A 24309-nucleotide genomic window follows, 5' to 3' on the forward strand; every position below is an offset into this window, starting at 1 on the left:
GCCATCTCTCTCTCTCTATATCTATTTATCTATCATACAGCCATCTATCTATCTATCTATCTATCCATCTATCTATCTATCTATCTATCTATCCATCTATCTATCTATCCATCCATCTATCCATCTATCCATCTATCCATCTATCCATCTATCTATCTTTCCATCTATCTATACTGAAACACGTGTTCTACAGAGAATGTGTATAAGTGCGCTGATTAGTTCCCTTTGCTCGGTGACACGTGATTGGCTGGCTGCAGCAGTAGGCGTGTCCACAGAGCAGTCAGTCAGTAGAGTTGAGTAGAGGAACAAGTGGATCAGACGGATGAGGCTGCGCGAGCGTGTGAACTTCAGGTAAGTTTGAACAAACACTGCTCTGATTTATTCTTTTACCGATTGCAAGCGTTCAAAAATCTGTCACTCGTGGTTTAATGTCTGTTCAACACGCGGAGCCTGAACTTTAGAAGACTTTCTGTCTGACTGCAGCGAGCTGACATTGCAGATGTGATTGAAATGTGTGTGTGATGATGTAGATGCAATACAAAGCCGTTTGTATTGCATCATAGATATATCCTGATTGTTTTTAAAGTTCTGCACTGATGAGCTGTTGTTATCATCTGACTAAATTACTAACATAGATCTCAACCTCCCTCCTCCTCCTCTCTGTTTTCTTTTCGCATGAGTCAGGCTCTAGAAAAACATGCCTCATGCCCTATGACACGGGAAGACAGGAGGGAGAGGTTCTGTGTTTTTCCTCCTCCTGAGATAATAGCATGGGTTTGATAACAGTGGCTGGTCTGATTGAAGCCTTGGCTCTCTGTTGTGTCTGCTGGAAGTCTCAAAGCACAGCTGCATTTCCTCCTGTTCCTTGTTTTACATCCCAGCTTCCTGGGTTAAGGGGCTTTGCAGGGTGGCTCCAGTGAGTGCTACTGTACACGTCTATGCTGGCCCCTGTGACAGTGATCACTAATAGCATGAAGCATTCTTCAAATCTTTACAGGTGATGTAAATCTCAAAGTCTGACCAAGTTAGGGTGGCAACTCCCATCACGGCTGCACGCAGCTCCCAGTTAAAAATTCCAATCCTGATCAAAATTAGACCAATGATGTCAAATCCTGGGTGAGGCTCTGCAGGCACACATGACAAACAGTGACCTAGTGGTTTGAATAAAATGTTGAGCCTCGAACATGCCCCAGAGGAAAATACATACACAGCCTATGATTCAAAACATGTTGAGGAAAATGAGTCACACACAACACGGGGGCAAGGAGGCTATGTGGTCATCTCTGTCCATTTGTTTGTTACCTCAGCAAAATTATGTTTTCATCTGTTTGTGTGTTTGTAAGCACAATTACTTAAAAACTAGCAAACAGATTACCAGAGGAATTTGTGGTAGGATGCGGCATGGGTCAGGGAGGAACTCATTAACGTTTTCTTTAACATTGTGAGATAAGGCTTGTTCTAACATTTTCAAGGACAATTATTCATGGATCTTGATTTAAAAAACAAGCCTATTTAAGGAACTGGTGTCAATGCGTGTTTGAAATGTTGCAACAGTTTGTTTGTCAGCAGGATTTTGCCACCGCCACTGAACTCATTTCTGCAAAATATGGCAGAAAAATTAGAAAGAACCCATTCAATTGAACCCATTAACTTTATGTCACATTGCAGAGATAGGGCTTTTTAAAAACATTTTCACCAATTTCCTAAAGAATAATTCATGGATCTTAATTATCTTAAGAAATCAGGCGTATTACGGGGACTGATTTCTCTGAGTGTGTGCAATTTGATTTGGCTTCCATGCATTGAAGACTGTTGGGCCTTGGCAGAGCTATGCAATTCTAGTGAGACACTGTGATTGTTATACCAAAGTGTTGAATGACCACAGAGTACAGGGACGGACTGAAACAAAATCAGGCCCAGATGATGTCACTGGTACAAGACTCATTATAGATCTGTCCAAATATCCGGATTACAAAATGCAAACATTTGTGAGTGACCAACACACATTATGTTCAATTGTAAATATGAACTCTTAATAGTGACTGCATTTTATAATTCAATATCAATTCTATTTTATTGGTTTAGCACCAAATCACAACACACATGTTCTCAAGGCGTTTTAGGTTAAGACCTTAAACTATTATGGAAAAGCCCAACAGTTCCACCAACATTCAAACTATTCACCGTTTTCAATATTATCTGTAAAAACTTAAATAATGTTCTCATGAGATTAAGATGTATACATGTCTACATGATGGGGCTAAGGTCAGAATATGTCTGAGTGTGACCTTATTCCTGTTAAGGTAACCAGTTTACATGGCAGTGTCTTATTCAGACGATTGGCTGCAGGCTAATATCAGAATATTGTGTCCATATAAACATAGTAATGGTGATTATTATTATTGTTGTTGGTGTTGTTGATGGCCATTATCCAAGTCACACTCAGTGACTTGGCTCTTTTGGTCCGTGAGCTGATGGATGACAGGGGGACTGGGTATCCCCATCATGTGTCATCACTTTGACCTCTCTATAAGAGGGCAGCCACTTGAAGGCAACATTGGAGCCATTTGTTTCTTTGAGGCATCGAACACTAAAATTGTCTATTGTCTATTGTTAATCAGCCCATGGATCCATCACTGTGACAGTGACACCAACACTTGATGAGGAAGTGTTCGGGCTCTGGCTGTAATGTATGTGGAGAAGCTATTTGACTAAAGGTGAGCAGAGGCATTCTGGGTGGTGTGTTAGTTGCTAGTTACTATTCATAAACTTTTATCGAGGTTTAAAATATAACTTGAAAGCCCACGGGGCTGACCTGTGACATGCTCTGGATTGTGCTCTCAACATAAGGACATGTCAGGGACACTTGTGGTTTACTCCCTGCTGCAGGGGAGACAAATCAATGAACCTGTTTGTCGTCCTCTTCTTCCCTTTGGGCTGTAAGAGGGACTGTGGGTTAGTTTGACATCAGTTTGCAGTTACATCAAACAGACTTCTCTATGTCTGTAGGCCGTGTTCACTCAAGACTGGTAACCATCAGCATTTCAGCTCAGTCAGATGACCTGATTTATTCAAGCTGTTATTTAGTCACCTGACATAAAACCTTACAAAGTGTTTATCAGAAACTGTAATACCAGTGTTCAGTGTCAGGCAAGAACTGCATAGTATTCACAATGCATTCTGTGCTTTTGAGGACAACGCATAAGCTGAAGTCATGGGGGGCTCTATGTGAGAACGTAAATTTCCAAGTCAGTTGCTCTTTTCGTTCACATTTTCTGGAACTTTTCTTGTCAACCAACTGCAGTAAAATGTCTGAAATATGTCTGAGTGAGCCCATGTGAGAATACAGCAGGAACATTTCCAGAAAACTCACAGCGTGGGCGTGTCGAAGACATTTCTTCATTTCTTCAGTTCATGTCTGATAATGGCTAATGTTACTAAAGGGGCACTTAGAGATCACATACCTCCGTTATTGGCTTATCTTTGAAGAGAAGTGAAATAAAAACCTGGCTCCAGTCCCAGATTTTATAGATTAAAGTCACGTGACAGAACTGATCTGCAACCATTCTAATGATATATAAATAAAGACCATTTACCATTTACTGTTGTACCTCAAGTGTCCGATATAAGGTACCACCCTGATTTTAAGATAGTGAGTCATTTTACTTTTTGGACATTTAATAGGTGAATACAAATAGAACAATAAAACACTACATTTTTTAAACATTTGCAATTTCATTCGTTCTGCTTTGTGTCAGCCCACGCAACTGTTGCATGTTCCCGGAAAACCTGATCCAACATTTTAAATGACTTTCCCAAAGCTTTTGCAATAGCTCCCAAAGTGCAGACAGCCGCAGACAATGTTCAGTCTGAGATGCCGCCCTTTTGTTTGTCCTGTGAGGAATATGAAAACAAATGGAAACACTTCTTAGCACAGTCGTGTGCCTGTTGGCTCCTTGGAAAGCAGTCTACACAGTGGCATGTGTGTGTGTATATAAAGTTGTCTGTGGAGGGAGACTGACTGACAGAAGCCTCACATTTGTCTCTGGAAAAACAATGGTTTTTTTCCCCACACGTCATTTGCAGAATATCCGAAATATACAGTTGGACACCCTCTCATACACACTACGTCAGTGTGTGTTCACAGACACATAGCATCAGTTAAAGTTTGTGTTTGACTGTCAGTAGGTGGATTAAATATGAAGAAAGCCTGAAATGAATTGCACTTGATTGAACAGGTACACAAATAGTACAGGTGCCTCAAAAGCAGAAGTTGATCCCATCTATTCAATATCTATTTTAAGAATAAGGATATTTTAAGGATATGTTTGGCAGCTGTACCTTAATGATTTCTTGACAAATATAAAAAAGTATTCTCTAGATTAATGTTTATTAGACAAGGTGAATGAAACAAGCAGAAATCCACAGCTTCTGTCTGGCGTTTTCTTCACGTGTTGCTGAAGTCACAACTGCAGTGGACCACATAACAGCTGTTAATGTACCTTCTATATAACAAAAATAGCTTGTTATTCAATAATTAGTTTGAGAACATAAATCATTCATACTCAGTGTCCTCCCCACAGCTCTTATCCACAGGCCTTCTGCCTCAGGCCATGGCTGTGTCTATGGTAACAGTGCTGTCTTTGTTCAGTTTTTTTATCCTTGGAAAAGAATGGATTTAGAAGTATTTCATGCATAGAAAAGGAATCTAATCGCTTTTTCGAAACACAGACGGAAATCTCTGCAGCACATGCACAGGATATACTGCAAGTGCAAAGCTCAAAGAAAGCAATTCTACAATCATTTTTGGGCCGACAGAAAAGGTGTTTATTTTGCATGCAGTTGCACATACTTTTTGGATGATGTTAAAAGTGCTTGTGTGTTACTTACCACAGAATATTACGTATAATACATGTACTTATGTGTCTGGTGTGGATGCCATGAGTTTATTATCGAGTACACCAGATTTTTTACACGAAAATATATGGACAAACATTATTTTGATCCATGTCCCATATATGTAGCATAAGTATTGCTAGCTAGTTTTTTATAAACTTTTTATTTGATGAACATGGCTGCAACTGTCAATAAATGTATAAAATAAAATTAAGAGTAAAAGAAATACAAGGTGGGCTGTTGAGCAAGTTATCTAGTGTTTCTGTGCATGAACAAATTGTAACGAATTTAAACTAAATATCACAACTCCAAAAGACCATTTGACCAAGTTGTGCTCATCATAGACCACAGGAGTCACTTCACCACACTCACACTCACACATACACTCACACATACACATACACTCACACGCCTTCCCCGGGAACCCCCGTTATATCTCTTCCTATCTGTTTTCCTCTTGCCTGATGGATTTAGCAAACTAACCCCGCAGGCGTTAATCTTCACCTCGTCCATTCAGAGCTGTGACGGAGTGTTTTACTTACACTAGCTTCCCCAATGGAAAACATGCTTTATGTTTTGATTTGGGCATTTATGTGGACGTAAACACAAACACACACACACACTGTCGGGTCTCCATGGCTTCAGAGGATTTTACATTGACTTACATTTATTTCCTGCAGACTTATGCAAACCTTTACTATAATCACTACTTCTGAACCCTATCCCTCAATTTAACTTGGTTTAACCTTAACTTAACCTTAAAACACTTCTTCCCTTAAAATTGGGGACTTTCTTTCTCTCCCTATAAGGAAGACAAGTCCTAATTACCTTCAGTGACAGTGTGATCAGATTTAGAAACATGAGTAATACCTGGAACACACACACACAAACACACTTCTGTCTGACCTGCATCTTAGTGAGAACACTCACCGGTATTGTGTTTTTCCCCAGCTCTTAACCGTAACCATCACAAAACAATCTACAATCTTAAACTAGTTCTGACCCTTACCCCTAAAATGAAATCCTATTCATCAAAGAACCCTGTGCTTCTAATAGTCCTCGCAAGGATTTAAGTACTCACACAGACACACACGCACACACACACACACACACACACGCACACACACTCCAACCACCGGTTGACTTCCTCATATTGTCCAACTTGTTGATTCAGGAACTCACTTTGATTAATGTCTCCCACTAAATTAGATGCTGTCTTTCTCTTTTGGGGATTTCTTTACAACTTCTACGTGTGTGTTCCTTGCAGCATGTAGTTGTCTCTCCATTGTTGTGTTGTTTCAGGATATAACAACCTAGCCTTTTTTAAAGTTTACGTGCTGTTTGACACTTTCAAAGCTCAAATGTGAATCTTGGCTCTTCTTGCAGTGCTCCATGGGGAGACGATGGTAGCGGCCCTTCATTCAGCTTCTGTTTTTCTCTCTCTCTCTTCACATGGTTTTCAATTTCATGATGCTTCTTTTACCATCAGTCTTTTAAACACACTGCACACAAAGACAGCAGCCATGCATGAATCAAAATTCCCCAATCAGGAAATTCGAGTGGCATCATCTCTACTCATTTTTCGGGTATTGCTTCCTCACCAAAAACACCAAACTTTGCAGGTGCTTTCCTTCCTCTTCCACATTGTCCAGGTTCATATGTGAGATTACATGACATGTGACACCAATTCAGATCAAGAGATGTGCTTTTATAAGTTGGGGATTTCCACTTGCACAACAAATATACATAGATACATAGAACAGCACCAAAGCACCACTTCTCTGCGCCTCTATGAACACACTTCCACACATCTCTTCCTGTTTTCTGACATGTCTGCAGTGGGCCTGAGCGGAAACGAGCGCTCCTGTTGTTTTGTTTGGCTGCATTGTTTGTGCCGTCAACTGACCACGGTTATCAACATGTGGAAGGTGCACATTGCCAAAACAAGGAACTGATTCACAGTAACTGGATATTGTTTACCGTCATAGAGGGTTTTATACTGGCATGTGGCTTTGGCATCTACTTTATAGCACTTTTCTGACTCATGTGACCGGTTCTGCTGACGCTTACAGCAGAAGAAACATTTGGCACAGATCAAGGAATGTCTAGCATGTAAGCGAGCAGCCGTCATCTCTTTTCCGTCTTCAGAACTCTTTGCCAAAGGCTGTGCTGCGGGCAAACTAAAACTATTTTTCTCTCAACACGTTTTCCCCTTAGTACCAACACGCCTGCAAATGCATATCACATGACGACTCACGTAGACGGGGCAAGCACGATAATATCTCGTCTCCTAAGCATGTAAGCATGTGCAACATTTCAACTGCTCAAAAGCTGTTTGCAAAGACAACAGGATCAGCAACGATTGTAATTGATTGTCCATGTTGCGTTCTACACTGGTAGCCTCTATGATAATGCCTTTTTTAACATTTCATTAAATTTACAATTGACATACAATGAGAAATCTGCAATGGTGGGTTTTTAACTCCACCAAGGAGGCTATGTTTTTACCTCCTATTATTTCTTCTACTGTTTGTAGGCAAGATTATGCAAAAACTACTGGATGTATTATCACAAAACGTAGAGGAAGGATGTGGTACAGATCAGGAGAGAACCCATTCAACTTTGATGCAGATGTAGGAGGGGTTTTTGTCCTTTCTAGAGTTTCAACACTTTACTTGATTTCTCAGAAAATAATTCATGGATCTTGATGAAAACAAATCTGGCATATTAAGCAGACTGATATTTCTAATAATCTACAAATCTGGATCTAGTAGCAAAAATGTGGTTTCATAAGGCAACTGCCTTGGGGGAGGGATATGCTCTACTGAGATTCTTGTTTTTTCTTTTCTTTTGTTGGATCATTTTTGTGCAGACTATGTTTTTTTCCAAGTTTATTTGGAGAGGTTGTGAATCATGTGTATTCATTTCTAAGCTTATAAAAAACTTTGATTCTGTCACTGACTCTTTCAGCATTTCTCTCTCTGTCTAAATATAGTGTCATCTACCCACTCATTCAGACAGAAAGGAAGTGGTTTGTATTTTTTAGCTCCATCACTGCATTATACTTTAAGGAAGGAAAGTAAACAGAGTGCAGCTCTATGTAGCTCATTTGTGAGTCATTGTGTGCACAAGAATGTGTTTTGCATGCATGTGTGTGCCAATTATTTTTTATATCTACACAGACCAGTTTACTTTTGTGTCTGTGTCTGTTTGTATGGAAGAGAAACACTAAACACACAATGAAAGGGAAAAAAACTAGCGGTCTTAGAGAGTGATGGCGCCAGAGACAACCGGAAACTTGTGTCGAAAAAGGCCACGTTCAGCTGCTGAGGCAGCGCTGTCAACTGGCTGTGTTTGAACGTGCTGCTTTTCTTAGAGGGATCAGGACTAAATCCATCACACTAGATCCTTTCATTGGACACGCACGACCTGTGGAATGACCGCCAATGCAGTGTGTGTGTGTGTGTGTGTGTGTGTGTGTGTGTGTGTGTGTGTGTGTGTGTGTGTGTGTGTGTGTGTGTGTGTGTGTGTGTGTGTGTGTGTGTGTGTGAGAACATTAAAGGGACAATGAAAGGATCTGACCCGAAGGAGAGGAAAATAACATGAGTAAAAGTTGAGGAAAGTGAAGTGAGTCAGAAAACCACAAATAGAAACAAAACCAAACACATACAGCCTCCAACCGGTTAAACATAACTCACACTGAGTGTGACACACCTGCACACACAAAATCTCTCTCTCTCTTCTTGCCACCTCCCCCTGTAACGCTGCTGACACACACACACACACAACCACACACACACACACAGTGCTTATCCCCGTCACTACTCCACTCGTACACACTCACAGTCAGCAATGCACCACTGTCCTCACTTGCCTGCGGCTGACTCGTTTTTTCTCTCTCTCTCTCTCTCTCTCTCTCTCTCACTCTCTCTCTAACACACTTGTTAGTTCCAGCACAGAGATCTGCAGCACTGTTTGCTCCGTGTCTGCTTGGAATAGGGTGAGTTTATTAGGATGGTTTTAGTAGTTTTTTTTTACCAAGGAGGTTATGTTTTCACCCCTCTCTGTTTGTTTGTCGATCGGTTGGTTTGTAAGCAAGATTACGTAAAAACAACTAAACAGATTTCTACCTAACTTGGTGGAAGGATGTGGTGCGGGTCAGGGAAGAACCCATTCAATGTTGGTGCAGATCGGGGGTACGTCCCCTGTGAATAATTCATGGATTTTGATGAAAAACAATCAGGCACATTATGGGAGCTGATATCTATGAGTGTGTGAAATTTGGTGGAGTTAGATTGAATTTAAGGAGACTGTTGGGCCTTGGCGGAGGTATACACTGCACTGAGTGCCATAGTCGTCTTGTGTGGTTGTACAGGTGTAAGTTTGGTGGGTGAGAAGTTACCTAACTTGTTTCATAGTGAAAGCATGTTTTTTTCTCTGACTCTATGGGTCTTGATTTGTGCAGAAGCGGTCACATAAGGAGGATTTATGTTCCAGTTGTCTAAGAGTTTGCGACCTCTCTCTGTATTTACGAGAAACAGCCTGTTGAGGTATAGAGATAAGCATGTGTTGTGGTTTTGATGGTCTCTCACTACATGTACGTTTGATTTCAACACAAAGTGTCTGAAAGTAATCTCACAAGTAGATTTGGCTGAATATGCCTGCTGGTCTGTGTTGTGGAGGTGTGAGAGGTGCCTCACAGACCTGTGTGGGACCCAGGGTTGTGGCTCGAGAGTCAAAGGAAGTAGAAGTTATTCTTAGGAACAGTTTTAACACTGCTGCGTGGGTCAGTTACACACCAGACCCTGCGTTACATGTTTATCACCAGGATGTGTTAGCAAGTGTACATTTACATATATGCACTAATATGCAGCCACTATACTGATAACTGGTACCAAGAAGAGAGACAGCATCTTACCTGTACTTGCATCCTTGAATTTTAATTTAAGTGTAGGGCTGGGTTTAAGGTTCCTTTATTAAAATATATGTTCTATGCACTAAATAAATATTTCTAACCCCATTCCACTCCTGATCGAGGGTGAGGTGTAAAGGTGTTCACGCGCTCGCTGTAGCTGCCCCAGTGCTTAAAAACTGTTTACAATCAAGTGCTAGCCTTCTGTCGACATGTTTAAGACTAGACTGAAGACTCTAATGTTCCCCTATAGACTTGTGAGTGTCCTTAAGTTGTTTATGTCATTTTTTATTTATCTTATGCTAGTCTATGTTGCTTTATTACTATCTTGTATTTCACATTGTGTCTTCTGTTATTTTACTGCACTTTGGTCGACTTTGGATTTGCTGTATTAATGGGCTTGACAATATTTGTGTGTAAAGACCGTTAAACGTGTAGTTTTATCATCCAGCTGAAATGAGTCAGATATATATATATAGACCTGTCCAATGCAAAAGCGAAACCCACCAAAATACATGTGAACTGTTTTTTTAAATAGCTTCTTTCTGTTTTATATTCTACCGAGACACAGTGGTGAGATAATTAACCATCATTGCTTCCTCCACATCGTCTACTATCATAAGTCAGTAGCACAGAAAGAGAGGCTGTAGAGCAACTCAATCTTTGACCTTATGCACTTCCTCTCTCTGTGTCTTCTTCCTGATGACAGCTGATAGACCCACTATGCATGTGAGACATGACCAACAAGGCCCCCTGGGATAGATCAACGTGCAGCATGGAGCCAACAGGTACATGTAACACCCACATTCACAGGCATGTGGTGACATCTCATCACATAGAATATATTGCTTCTGTCACACAAGTAAAATGCATCATAGTTTTTCACGACTTGGATCAAAGCCTTTTCTTAACCCCTTGACTTTATTTGCAGCCGGCTGCTCCCCGAAAGTTCCAGAGTCAGAGTTGTACCGCAGCATCCAGGCTGTGCTGCCCAGGGAAACAGACAATCAGCAGCCAATAGACTGTTTCAACAAAGGTACAATATCATCTCTTCTTGTATACCACATTATACACCTGCCAAGGCCCAACAGTCCTCTATGAAACCAAATTTCAATTCACTAAGTCCATTTTTATTTGGATCGGCAATAACACAAATTGCACACACACAAAATATTAGTCAGCTAAATATGCCTGGATTTTTTTTCATCAATATCCATGAATTATTGAGAAATTAAGGAATATTTTGAAAAACAATCTAACAATGTGAGAAAGAAATTCCCTGGATCCTCCCGTGATCTAGGTCCGCACAAACACTTTTCTTCCGACCCATCCCACAGCCTTCCACCAAGTTTTATGTTAAATATTATTCTATTGTTTTACATGTTAAACCTGCCTGATAATGTAATAATATTTATGTGTCAGCAATCTGAGGGCTGTTCAGTTATTAGTCATCAGACATATTTTTAAAATGCAGTGTAACGGAGGAAAATGTGACACATTTAGCGAGGTGATGTTTATTGCCCTGGAACTCTTGCATGTGTTAATGGGTTTGTGTGGTTATCTGTGTGTGTGTACAGGCATGCTGAGGTGGACGCTTCATAAGAAGGTTCAAAACAATCCTGCCAACAGCTTATCTTTGGTGTGGTTGCTGATAAAGGACCTGGAAAAGGTATTCTGTAGTCCAACTGTTGCAGTAAACTATGTTTTCTTTGTCAAAAATGCAATTTTTTAATAAATCTCTTAATTTAATTATCTTGAATTCACACTGAAAAACCTGGAGTTAGAAAGTTATATTGGAAAGTATCTGAATAATCTTTTATTTGCCATCGTAGCGTTTTCGCTCTGTCTTCTGTCAAGTCAAGCCCTAACACAGTGTGCGTTTCCTCTGCAGGCCGAGCGTTGGGATTCTCGCAAATGCATCATCCCTCTGCTCCACACTCTCATGTATGCCATCGTCCAGGTACAGTATTCATTGTCGAAGCTTTCTCAGGCTTGTTCATACACACTTACACTTATACTCACAGCCACACTGAACTGAGCTGATACCCACTCTGTTATGTTACTGTTCCCACTTCTCTAATCCATTCTGAGTACGTAACAGATGCTTGGACTGAATATATGTGGTTAACCTGACTGACAGAGCCACTCTGCCTTGTAACGTCAATCTGGAAATACATCAGACTGACATGTTTCTAGAATGGGCTCTGCAATAAAATAATATGTGTATTTAGTATAGGGGCAGGCTTTAAAAAAAATCGAGGACATTTATTTTCTAGTTTGCCCTCGGATGAAAAGTTAGAATGTTAAGAATAAAGTTCTTTTTTTAATTTTGCATTTTGAGAAAAAAAAGTTGAAATATCAAGAATTAAGTGAACAACTAGTGTTGATATGTATGGCTGTCTCCACAAAAGGCCTTGTGTAGATTATTGGCATATGTAATTATTCCACTTAATCTTATGTGAATTAGTGATGAGTGTTGCTTTGAATTGTTTGATTTTTTTTTATATATCTTCTCTGCTTGTTGTTTAATCTACCACAGTGTTTTAATCATGGGTTTGTTTTACAGTTAGTTTAGAATATGTATAATGCACATGAATTATCCATTCATTTTATTTTATTTCAGGTAGCTTTGTAAAAATTGACTGCGGGGCTACAGATTAATATAAGCTTATACATCTTAATAGAATTTCTCTTCCTTTGACTAATGAACAAGTAAAATTGTTCTTTAGAATTTGAAATGAAATAAATGATCTTGCTCCAAATTAGCTTGATTTTACTCACATTTTTTCCTGACATTCCAACTTTATTCACAAAATACAAAATGGAGAAGAAGGAAACATTCTTTTTCTCTTCTCATTTTTTTCTTATGCTCAGCCTGTTATACTCTTCTGTATTTGTCCAAAAACAATTGTGAACAAGGAAGTGGACACCTTAAATAATGACATTTAATCCTGTGCATTGTTTTCTGAGTGATAATTACAATAAGCCAACAATGCAAGCGATATCATTAGGTATATTGGTTTTACTCACCAGTATCAGTTGTAACTTGTGTGTGCGTGTGTTTTTGTGTTCATATTTCAGACAGCCTTCATTCCAGATGAGCTGTACAAGCGGGTTTACAACTTTAGCAAGAGACTCATGACGTACCCATACCCTTACTGCTCCGTAGGCCTCAGCTACACAAGGCAACTCAAAACTGAACGCTCCACTCCAGGTACTGATCATCATACTGTACAGAAAGAAAACATTCTGTGTCACCATTATCATTCAACTAAAACAGAAAACCATGAAATATAATCATAACCAAACTGAGCAAACCAAAAAGATACCAGATGCAGCCTACAACAAAGACATCAGCAGTTAGTTACAGCAATTTCACTCTCAAATCTGCTCAGAGACAAATTGAAAAATGTAGTAGCTGCTTAAATGTAATGCCAACTAATCTGTTTGATGATTTGCACACACGTTAAATACCAGTTTTATCCACAGGTCTGATGTATCAGAGGATGGTCACAGCAGAGCAGGGGCTAAAAAATGAGCATTATCCCTTTCAGGACAGGTGAGTCATCAATGAATAATGTATATCTGTGGGTACAGCAACAACAGATTCTCCTGCATGTAGTAATACTTGCCTTCCCTGTCAAACTCTAAAGTATGTTGTGTAAATCCTGGCAGAGTTTTTGTTTTGGCCGACCCTGACCTCTTCTCTGAGTCCCTGGGACAAGTCCTAGTGGAGGACATTGAGGCGTCGGCCTCAGGTGGATATATCAGTCCTGTAGATGTCATGCGCGGCGTGGTCCAACACTCCATCCAGGCTGCCTTGGGGTCCGAACACTGCAACGGGCCAAAGCTGTCTCAGGCCCTGAAGGTCAGTAAAGAAAGAATTTTCTTTAATCGACGGTGCTCAGTTATCGCCTACTCTTCTCATTCCTCTTATGTTTTATGGTCAGTGCAGTGAGTCTGTCAGTCTGGTTGAGATCATTTGGCCGCAGGTTTCCTTTAACTGTTTTAGACTCTGATAAGTTCAGGGTTTGTTGATTGTGAATGTAGATAAAAGTAGAGGAAGAACTCCAGAAATAGATTGATGCTTGCGAGCTAGTTACTCGGTCAGCTCGGGCTGCACCGCTTTATTCAGGTGGCATGCTCACTCTCTAAGTTAGCGGTCTATTTAAGCTGCAAAGATTTCCCATCTCTCCCTTTGCTTGTCAATGCCTCTGCTGCCCTGCGTCAGTATCTCCACCTGCAGCCTTTGAAGGGAGGGAGTAAGATATTTGCTCACCACTACCCATTATATACGCAGCTGTGGGTAATGAGGGAGAGCACGTCATCCACTAACCAGAAGGTCTGTGGTTCCCTGGGCAAGAACTTCAAATTGCCCCTGATGGCTGTGCAGCTAGTGTGTGAGTGATGTGATAGAGAAAGTGCTGCACATAGATGCTGTGCATGAATATGTGTGTGAACGGGTGAATGGCAAAACTGGTCATTAAGACTAGAAAAGCTCTGTAGTGACAAAGTCAGAGCCTTGACACTGAACTTGTAACTATGTTCTGCTGCTTCAAACGTGAGTTGTTGAAATAAGGTTTCTTGATTTGTTGGATCTAAACATGTAGCACTGCATTGAATGTAAAAGGGTCCCCTAGCACAGGCATGTGATTATGTTGTTTCAAGGATTTCGACCTCCTCGTCACATCAGATGGATGTAAGTTGGACTGTTCCACGTAAAGTTGATGGATACCTTTCTTACAGCATTTTGACTTTGACTTGAAAGATAAAAAGGATGACCTGTCCTAAAGCAGAGATTAGTCCAGTTTACTCTGTCACTTTCAGTTTCATTATCATGACATGAGCTGTGTTATATGATTTATTCATTATTTATTTATTTGTCAATGATTTTGTTTCTATTTTCTTATCATTTTTTGTACTGTGTACTAGTTAACTAAACTAAAACACAAAAAAAGAGAGGAAGGTATTCTAGTCATTCTCTATTTTCAATTAGACTTCATCAAGAAAAGCAGGACATGTCACCAGGATCATAAGAGCTTCAGAAGAAATCTGCTTGCTTAGACTCTCACAAAGTATCACTTCACATTGATTCTCTTCAGCCTCTTCACTGATTTCTGATCAAATCGATTTTTGCAGTCAATTTCATAATGTCCTTAAAGAAATTTTCCATCTTCTTTCTATCTTTTCCCGTGTGAAAGCACAACTCCCGACTGACTGTTGCAATTCAGGATGGAAGTGAATGACCTCTGTGTAGAGAAATCATGTGCACAAACCTCTGTGGTCCCCACATGTAGAGCATGTTAGGAGATTTGACTCAAGAGCTGCAGGGTAGTCAGGTTTTTTAGGGGATTAAAATAGTCCTAAATAACATCCTGAACGAAGGACTGTTGTCTGCAAAACGTCATGTTGGACGTGTCTCCTGGCACACGTCCTAGAGTAACACCTCAGAGACATAGACACATAGAAAGCAGACATACGCACACACAAGTGGCCCTTCACCTCTTTGCTATTAATACTTGCTCTGTATGTATTTATCTTCCTGTGTGTGTGTGTGTGTGTGTGTGTGCGTGTTTGGGGACAGGACATGGGCCAAGACATTGAGCCGTACTTTCAGGAAGTGCTGGCGACTCTAGAGCAGAGTGCGGAGGATGGCGGCAGAGGGGAGAGGGGAGCGCTGAGAGGCCGTCTTCTGCAGCTGTACAGTGAGATCGTCACCGTCGCAGACTCAGGTACGAGCTCTCTGGAAAGAAAAAAACTCACTGACGGTTTCTTTAGGGCAAAGCTGCACCGTCAAAACAGTAGCTCAGCATCAATGAATGGAGGGGGAGGGGAACCAAAAGAACCAGTCATTGCAGGAAATGTGACCACCCCTCCTTAATAACCTGTGAATTCTGCCACATACCCTCAGCCATCCCAATCATTACCTATGAGAATTAACTGCATTATGTGTGCAGGTTAATGCTGCTAACTACCGACTGTTTATTTTTAAAGGTCCAGTGTGTAAGATTTAGGTGAAATGGAACTATTGGCAGAAATTTAGTGTAGAATAATTCTCATGATATTTTCACTAGTTCATTTCAACTAAATTGTATGAATTGTAGTTTTCTTAAACCTAGAAAAGGCCCTTTATATTTAAATACTTTATATTTACATCGAGGGGACCCTCTCTACGGAGGCCACCATGTTTTTTACATCAGTCCAGACTGAACCAACTAAACACCTTTTGAGTTTTTCTGACAATTAAAAGCTACCACAGGTTCTTTTTCATGTTTGGAAGGAGAGGGTGAGGTGAGGGGTGTCCAGCTGCAACATGGCACTTCAACACTAGATATCACAAAATTCTACACGCTGAACGTTTAAATAAAAAAATACAGAGGTATTCAGAGCAGAGGTGTGGTCAGAGGCACATGCAGTACTCAATCAATAACATTGTGTGGTTGAATCTGCTTGGCCAGTAGTTTTTTATTGTGAGCCAAGATGGAGGACACCGTGATATTAGCTGTGTCGAACCAGCCGCTTTATGATGGCGGACATATACGTTATAAACCGCCCTAATCAGAGGCTGCCTGGCTGGCAGTGAGTCGGAAGATGGCTCGTACAGCGACCACAACCTCAAACTGACCACAGACCACACAATCGATTTCCGTGTGCGTCACATCTGACACTGCCCACATTCAGCCAGCGATGATGTGTAATTTGACTCAGCGGGCGATTATCATATACATACTTGTGACCGTTCCCTTAAGGGGGGTAGATACCGCTTTCACTTTGTTTTTAAGCTACAAGCATACGGTTCACTACAGCGGGGGTGTAGGGGCAGCTCAAAAAGTTAATAATCTTAATAAACTTTATATTCACTTTATATCTGGTGGAATTTTCTCCATGTGTTGTTTGTATGGTAAAAATTCCAGGATGTGATGAAACTGTAAAAGCCAGTCACCATCTCAGCACTGTTCAAACACACATTCTTTGTGTGTTAACAAGAGCTTCACATGCAGCTGCTGCTGATGTTGGACATGTGATTTTGCTTCTATGTGCAGATTTCCTCCTCCTGGCCAAATCAAGTCAAGTCACTCGTCTGTATTTTTAAAATTTTCCGGATTTCTATTTCTGAGACATTCACTCTTTTCCCCACTATTATCATGTTGGCAACCCATCCGATGAACCTGATCCCCCACCCCCCAGTCCCAGCAGGGAGACCACCAAGGGATGGACAGCAGTGTTGACATGGAGGAAGTTGTGAGGGGGGGTTGTTTTGTTTTGAGTGTCATTGTAACAGTTTGGTTCTTTTCCTCTCTCTCTTTGTGTGTGTGTGTGTGTGTGTGTGTGTGTGTGTGTGTGTGTGTGTGTGTGTCTGTGTGTGTGTGTGTGTGTGTGTGTGTGTCTGTGTGTGTGTGTGTGTTCGCAGAGCCATTGTCCGGCGGTTCGCTGTGTGACTGCCCTCTTCCTAACCCAGAGATGAGCTTCCACCTGTTGACAGAGGACCTGGATATCTGTGAGTGGCTCTGGCCTCTGTGTGTGTGTGTGTCTGTGTGTGTGTGTGTGTGTGTGGGTGGGGACATATTCATTTCTCAGCAGAGATCGTGTGTTTTGGTTTACGACTCATCGACACCGGGGTCGGCTCTTTATTTTGAATATGTGCACAGCAGATAACTCATGTCTGTGGTCTGTTTATGATGAGCTGTACATCTACACAGGAAGTCAGCATGTCTAGATGAGATATGGCCACTTTGTGTGAAGTAACAGTGAATGTGTGACTGAGTCTTTGTTCTGACCTGCGAGTGTGAATCTCTGATGCAAGTTAAATATGTTGACAGGGCGAGAGCTGGGCAAGTGGTTTCGATCCAGCTCCGGGTTGGAGAAGTTCTCCCTCAGCCAGGAGCAGGAGGACTTTGACCTGGGGGACTCGCCCAGCGATCTTTTGCCCTCGGACGTAACTCGCTTCTCCGTCATGTCCAACGACAGCGGCATCGAAAGAGACCTCGGTTCTGAGACTTCGCCATCATCAACTATGGACACTGCCAGCATGCGTGCATCATGGGAACAATGCAAAAGGTAACACCTATATATTTTTTTATTTTGCTTTTATTTAAGGTGCTGACCATCTAGAATGCACTAAGGATATTTTCACACCTGATGGTTCAGATCTTCAGTTCATGTTCATGTCTGTATTACACTGTTTCCATGTGATCCAGTTAATTTTAGATTCTAGCGAGTGCACTAAATGATTTTGTATCCCATACTGTTTTGTCATCATCACCTACGTGGGCTGTGTCTACCTATACTTGATTGATGTTGACGGATGTGTGTCTGACGTCAGCATGTTGTCACTTGGCAGGTAGTGCTTGAATTGAGAAAATTAGTGAACCGGTCCATTTTGTTGATTCCATTGTCCCAGTACGATCATTGTGGTTTTACTACCAGCATCATCAGCTTCAAGTGCAGTACTCAACACTAAGTTGAATAACTGAATTCTGCTCTTTTGGTTGGGACTGTGACCCGAGTCACCTTTTACAACTGTTAGACAGACAAAACGGAAAAGTCAGAAGGTCTGGACCAACAGGGTAGATGTAAAAGGGCCCTTTAATTTATCTTGAATTCATCTTGAATTTAAGGAGGCAATCTTCAGAAGAAACTTTTTTGTCTCTAGAAGTACTTAGTGACACAAATCATTTGGTTTCTGTGCTTTACATCATTTTCTTTATGATCAGGACTTGATAACAAACCGTCTTCCTCCTCACAGAGAGCAAGAGTCAGGACGCCTGTCACGCCGTCCAGGAATCAAGATGAAGCCATCAATGAAAGACAGTATGGTGCTGATGCAGGACACGTTGGACGAGCATGCCACTCTAGGAGGAGGAGGGAGGGGAGGAAGAAAAGGGGCTACTCTACAGAGGCGGGCGGGGAGCACGGTGATGCACAACCCCTTCACCAAGCAGCAGAGACACTTTACTGCCAGACTAGTCGCCATCGGGGATGACAGAGTACTGGGCCGCCTGGCCAAGACCTATTATTTCTTCAGGTGAGCGACTCCTTATTCCACCAGATGTAAACACAGAGCGGTTGAACCTCTTTGGCAGCAGCTGGAGGTTGCGGTGTTGCTCAGGGACTTGAGATGTACCTGACTGAGCTGTAAAATATAAGGATTCCATTCTTTTTCACCTCAAACTAAAGATTATGATCTAGATCCCTCTACTACATTGTACTGTATTACTGTAATATGGTGCCAGGTGTTTGTTTGTTCTTCTTCTAAATCAAATGTCATAAACAAAAGCTTTTTGCTAGGACAGTCAAATTGCTATAACAAGCGTGTACACATGTGACACTTCTCACAAATCATTGGTTTGTGTTACCAGGAAAAGGGAAGCGCAGCGGCTTTTTCTCACAATGAAAGTCAACCTCCAGTTTTACTACATCCCTGTTTGCAAGGAGCCAACTCACATCTCCTCTGTGAAGGTACGACAACTTCCTCCCGGCCACCAGCACTGTGTGAAAGTCAACACACCTCAAAAGAGAAAGAGAATGTAAACTGAAAAATCATCAGAATGATATTGTGTGTCTTATCATACTTTTGTAATGCTGCATTGAAATGTTCAGCAATAAAATCAGTCAATCGATCAAAAAAGAAAATAAACTTTAGACTCAACTGTTAATGATAAAACATCCAGGTTCTTTGTAATTTCTTACTATTGCCCCCAAAATCTGCTTTTAGTTACCAATTGTATTATCTTTATCTGACATCATTGACATATGAAGTGTATTACACTACAAGTAAAGTACAAAACTTTCCAACTTCTTCCTTCATTGATGAAATATTTCCACCTCTTGTCTCTGTTCCACTTTCATGTTCCTTTTTGTAGGAATGCCACTCCATCAATCCCTCTCTGGGGAATCCCTGCTCTCTCGGTTCGTACCTTAGCATGGTGGACCCCTGGTACAACTGTAACATCAAGAGTTTAGGCTCCATGATCCCCAAGCTGGCTAAAATGGTAAGATACAAGTCAAAACCGATGTTCTTCCTCTCTGTCTCTGTGTCTTTCTCTGCATCTCTATGTCTTTCTCTATGTCTCTGTGTCTTTCTCTATGTCTCTGTGTCTTTCTCTATGTCTCTGTGTCTTTCTCTGCGTCTCTGTCTTTCTCTGCATCTCTGTGTATTACTCTATGTCTCTGTGTCTTTCTATCTGTCCGTGTGTCTTTCTCTGCGTCTCTGTGTCTGTCTCTGTGTCTTGAGTGAAAAGAATGACTAACACAATTATGGGCTGCACTGGGTTATGGTCTATTGTAGAGGAATTCTGCTAAAATGTACTGTGCCTCATTTCAGTCAATGTGGCAAATGTCACTGTAAATTGAAACAAAGGAAGTGACTTCTTGTTCTGTCAGGAAGTGAAATACGTTTTCAATGAAACCACAGCGTCAGTGAGCAGACAACTCGACACTGCGCAAGTCTGTATGGTTAAGCAGGAATTAAAAGTTCTACGTATCTGGTAAAAAATGATTCGAATCATGTTGAAGTTGAGTTCACCTCATGAAAATGTATAGAAAAAGGCTGTTTTGCTCTAGAAAATGATGAGTACTTCCATTCCTTCATTCCCTCTGAATACTAAATAATCCAAAACTAAATAATTATGATTTGAAAGGGAGCTTTTTTTATATTACACCTTATGCATCAGGTTCCAATTGAAATCCTTAACTAACCTGGGGCTTTTTTTTGTTTGAATGTATTCACACTACACACTTTATTGCACGAGCTGACAGGTCGTGTGACCTTTTAGTGACTCGATATATTCAGTTGATATGACTCATGTGTGCCGAAAGTCATTTTGTTGGTAAAACTTTAATCGGTCAGGTTAATTTTAAACAACTTCTGTCATCCCCAGCAACAGGCAAACCCAGGGAGGCCAAAAGAGCCCTTCATCTCTGATGTCATTTCCTACTACGTCCGCACCGGCCAGCAGCCTGTCTACTTCAGCATCTATTTTGTTAAGGTAATATGATATAATGTTTGTGTAGATGTTTGTTTCTTAGACATGAGAGCAAAGTCTGTATCCTCTCATCTGTATTCACATTTGTCAAAATAGAAATATCAGGTGTTTTCACATGTTGCTTGTTTTCCTGTAGCTCACGTTCACGAGCATGACCAAGAAGCCTGTTGAAGATGTGTTCCTCACCCACCTGGAGCTGGAGTTTCCTGAGTTCAGATCGATCGCGGCATCATTTCGAGGTGAATTGGGTGCACTTGTATATTATTACCTCCAAGGAAGTTATGTTTAGGTAGTTAGCAGGATAACACAGAAACTACTGGATGGATTACGAGGAAACTTTGTGGAAGTATGCAGGAAGAATTTTACAATTTTGTGCAGATCCAAATCAGGAGAATACAGGATTTTTTTTGTCTTCAACTTTCTTTTATTATTCTTTTATGATTTTTTTTCTTCAACTTTCTTTTATTATTCTTTTATGATTTTTTTTTTTTTTTTTTACATTTTCCCTGATTCCTCTTTCATGATCTTCTTTAGGGGACTGATATATATATGATGTCTGTAATGAGATGCAGATCCTAATAAAAATATGGATCTAGTTCATTTAAAGTCATTCTACTTTTTCCAATGTTTCCTTTCATATTTTACTGTATGTGCACTGGTGACCCTTATGTTAGCATGCACCTGTCTCTCTGTGCATGGAAGTTGAACAACATGCTTGTCTCTCCAGCAGATAAATCAAGGAGGGGCTCGGGGGAGGCTTGTGGAGCTGTTTTGTCCATGAATTACAAAAAGGTGTGTTCCCTTGTTTTTGTAGATGCAGAATTTCCTTATCAGATTGATCGTCAGTGGAGGTTTCCGTTTCCAGATCATGTCGTTTGTGTGCGGTAAGCCTTTGTGTGAGTGCATAAACACTGACGCTGGTATGTTGTTTGTTTGTGTGTGTGTGTTTGTGTCCAGGTGACATTAAGCGGCAGAGACGTTGACAAAGGAATCTCTGTTAGGACGACAGGCGCTCAGATCAATGCTATTTCCTCTAGTGAAGCAGAAGGTTCGGTACCTTAACAAATGCAGTATTTCAGTCATGTCCCAACACACAGAGTTTTTTTCTTAAATATTCTACGACTGTCCTAATTTTTTTCTCTTCCTCTCTCACAGATCTGAACTGTTTGACTCTGACGATGAATGAATCTCCAACCAAAACTAAAAACAGGGACGTGGTAAGTCCAGGCGGTATGAGTCAGCCTTCACTTCTATGAGCTTAGAGAATCTAATTTACACACAATTTACATTTTCACATGACTCACACTCTTGTTGAGCGCCTGAATATTTTTAGTGACTAAGACTAGTGTTGGAATGAAAACAGTTCATATGATGATGATTCCTTTAATACTACTATCTAAAAATTCACAGGAGTCAAAGATTCGGACCAGCAACATCAAGATTCGCACTTTGGAGAGTCGATCTTTCACCATCACTCTGGACAGAGATTCTCACCGGACGTACAGAGACGTGCAGAGGTAAGAAAGAGTCGACCCCCTGCTGTCCTGTTGCTGACTGACTTCATTTTTACACCACTGAATAAAGGTCATATTCAAGCTTTGGTGTTTCATTAGTTGGAGAAATAATCATTGATGGTCATGATTGCCATCAAAGCAGGAGCAGATCAAAGAGCTGCTATTAATGAAGCCCTCTCCAGGACACAAGGGTATCAGCTGTGGTGGGTTTTTAAGTGGAACCCTGCAGCTTGTGTTTGAAATTGTTCTTCTGGGCTCTTGTTTGTGCCACAGCTTGATTTGCATTTCTTTCTTAATTGCTTTCTTTTATTCCTAAGAAAAAAGTTTGGAGCACGTAGCGTATAATACTGTTACGAGTCTTAAAGTTGGTCCTTTCAACACACTTGAATCTGGAGATTTCTGTTTGACACAAACTGATCGCTCTGCTCTGACCATGCTTGTGTTATAGCATCGAGATCTCCCCGTGTCTTGATCCCGGATACTGCATCCAGAAAAACATCAGGTCCAAAAACACAGGACTGAGCAAATACATGAGCAAAGGACTCCCTCTACCTATAAACACGTTTGCTGGAATCGTCAACTGACATGAGGATTGCGCAGAAAAAAATCATGACCATCCAAGCTGTGTGAGGACTTACTGACAGACAGACAGAAGACATACTGCACAGGAGTCAGTTGCAGCTGTTTGGGCACACGCAGGGTAAGACTGAACTCCACAGCCCTCCAAACAGTGTTTTTACCCTTTGTGTGTAAACCACTATGCGTACTTTAAGACAGACTGACAGTATAATGCAATAAGAGCAATATTGCAGTGACACTGCAGAGGGAAACACATAAGCACAATAGACTACACAGTCAATTGCAAATAAATTAATTTGCATACAGTGACGATCTCAGGGCTGTTGATGATTGGTTGATATAATCATGTGACATGATTATTTAAATTCTGCTGACATTCTGGTAAGATTAAGGTTGAGTGTTACAGTTGTTTTAATTCCATAGACACACTACCTTTTACTGTCTCCTTAACAAATGCAAACACAGACACAAACACATTTACCTGAGTACACTCACATGGAACAATGCAGAAACACAGACACACCTGCTGTCAGATATTAATCCGTGTGAATTGTTGAGGGAGTGGTACGATGACAGCTGACACATCACTGTCAGCTTTTTCTTTGCATTATCGTTCAAATCACTTGTTATTCCCTCAACTGTCATTACCAGCTGATCCACACCATTCTTGGGTTCAGTGTCTGGAAACGTTCTCGAGCAGAAGCTAGAACCATGTGCAATGTCCGGCATTCACAGAAAAGGAACAACTTTTTCACAGTATCAGAGACATGTGGATAATACACAGATCAAGCAACAGAGGGGGGATGAAAGACTTCATTTTAATCCCTCATCCACTCCATGTGGTGCATTACATAAGTTTGCTACTCTTCATCTATTTGCACTAAATCAGTTTTTTTTTTTTTATTTCCTTGTGGAAGAGAAACAGCTGTGAGTAAAGTAATATGAATTATGAGTAATGTGTTGTTATATCCTCACATGCCATGATAATGAAAACCTTAAAACATAACCATGATAAGATATCCTTTTACTTTTAGAGGGCTGTTCTAGAGCTGACACAACTTTTGGTTAGGTTGTGAGTTATTCATGGAAAAGTAAAGATCTTCTGTGTTTTGTGTGACTCAGGAGCCATTGGACTCCTTTAGGAGTAAAGGTCAACGGCTGCAAAGACTGGAAGTGATGTGTTATTGGTGCATTACATAAAACCGAATCATGTGAGCCTGGGTGTCTGTGTCTTCTCTAGCCTGGAAGGGTTAAAATCATGAGTTGTGAATTCATTAACAATTTTGCACATTAGTTTCATACATTTTATATGAATTTCTGATATGTTCATGTCTTATATATGTCGAAGAGGATAAATGTAATTGTGTAAATAAATGATTTTGTTGGGAAAACATTTCTGGCCTGGTGTTTCATGATGCAGCTT

At 40.8% G+C, this 24309-nt stretch overlaps 1 protein-coding gene across 4 annotated transcripts; it reads left to right on the forward strand.

Moving 5' to 3' along the window:
• The first annotated feature begins 102 nt into the window (after positions 1-102).
• Positions 103-24279, forward strand: LOC109627249 (phosphoinositide 3-kinase regulatory subunit 6). 4 transcript variants are annotated; one of them, XM_020083714.2, is made up of 21 exons: positions 103-351; positions 10518-10596; positions 10740-10844; positions 11386-11477; positions 11700-11768; positions 12890-13022; positions 13298-13367; positions 13484-13676; positions 15393-15540; positions 17220-17306; positions 17629-17866; positions 18555-18833; positions 19168-19267; positions 19672-19800; positions 20689-20796; positions 20930-21032; positions 21521-21585; positions 21751-21841; positions 21949-22010; positions 22204-22310; positions 22756-24279. In XM_020083714.2, the coding sequence occupies exons 2-21, from the start codon at positions 10545-10547 to the stop codon at positions 22889-22891; spliced, it is 2367 nt and encodes a 788-aa protein (XP_019939273.2). In that variant the 5' UTR covers positions 103-351; positions 10518-10544; the 3' UTR covers positions 22892-24279. The 4 variants fall into 4 exon arrangements, with proteins under 4 accessions (XP_019939273.2, XP_019939274.2, XP_019939275.2 ...); XM_020083715.2 differs by having other exon boundaries at positions 212-351; positions 21524-21585; XM_020083716.2 differs by having other exon boundaries at positions 212-351; positions 20695-20796.
• The last annotated feature ends 30 nt before the right edge of the window (positions 24280-24309 follow it).

Source organism: Paralichthys olivaceus, chromosome 8 (assembly GCF_024713975.1).
Source record: "Paralichthys olivaceus isolate ysfri-2021 chromosome 8, ASM2471397v2, whole genome shotgun sequence".
Lineage (NCBI taxonomy): Eukaryota > Metazoa > Chordata > Actinopteri > Pleuronectiformes > Paralichthyidae > Paralichthys > Paralichthys olivaceus.

Excerpts from the sequence above, each read along its gene's own strand:
- LOC109627249 (XM_020083714.2), top strand. The coding sequence starts at position 10,545 with ATGACCAACAAGGCCCCCTGGGATAGATCAACGTGCAGCATGGAGCCA. Across the intron at positions 18,834-19,167 it reads AAGACCTATTATTTCTTCAG|GAAAAGGGAAGCGCAGCGGC; the intron begins GTGAGCGACTCC and ends TTGTGTTACCAG. Across the intron at positions 19,268-19,671 it reads CTCACATCTCCTCTGTGAAG|GAATGCCACTCCATCAATCC; the intron begins GTACGACAACTT and ends TCCTTTTTGTAG.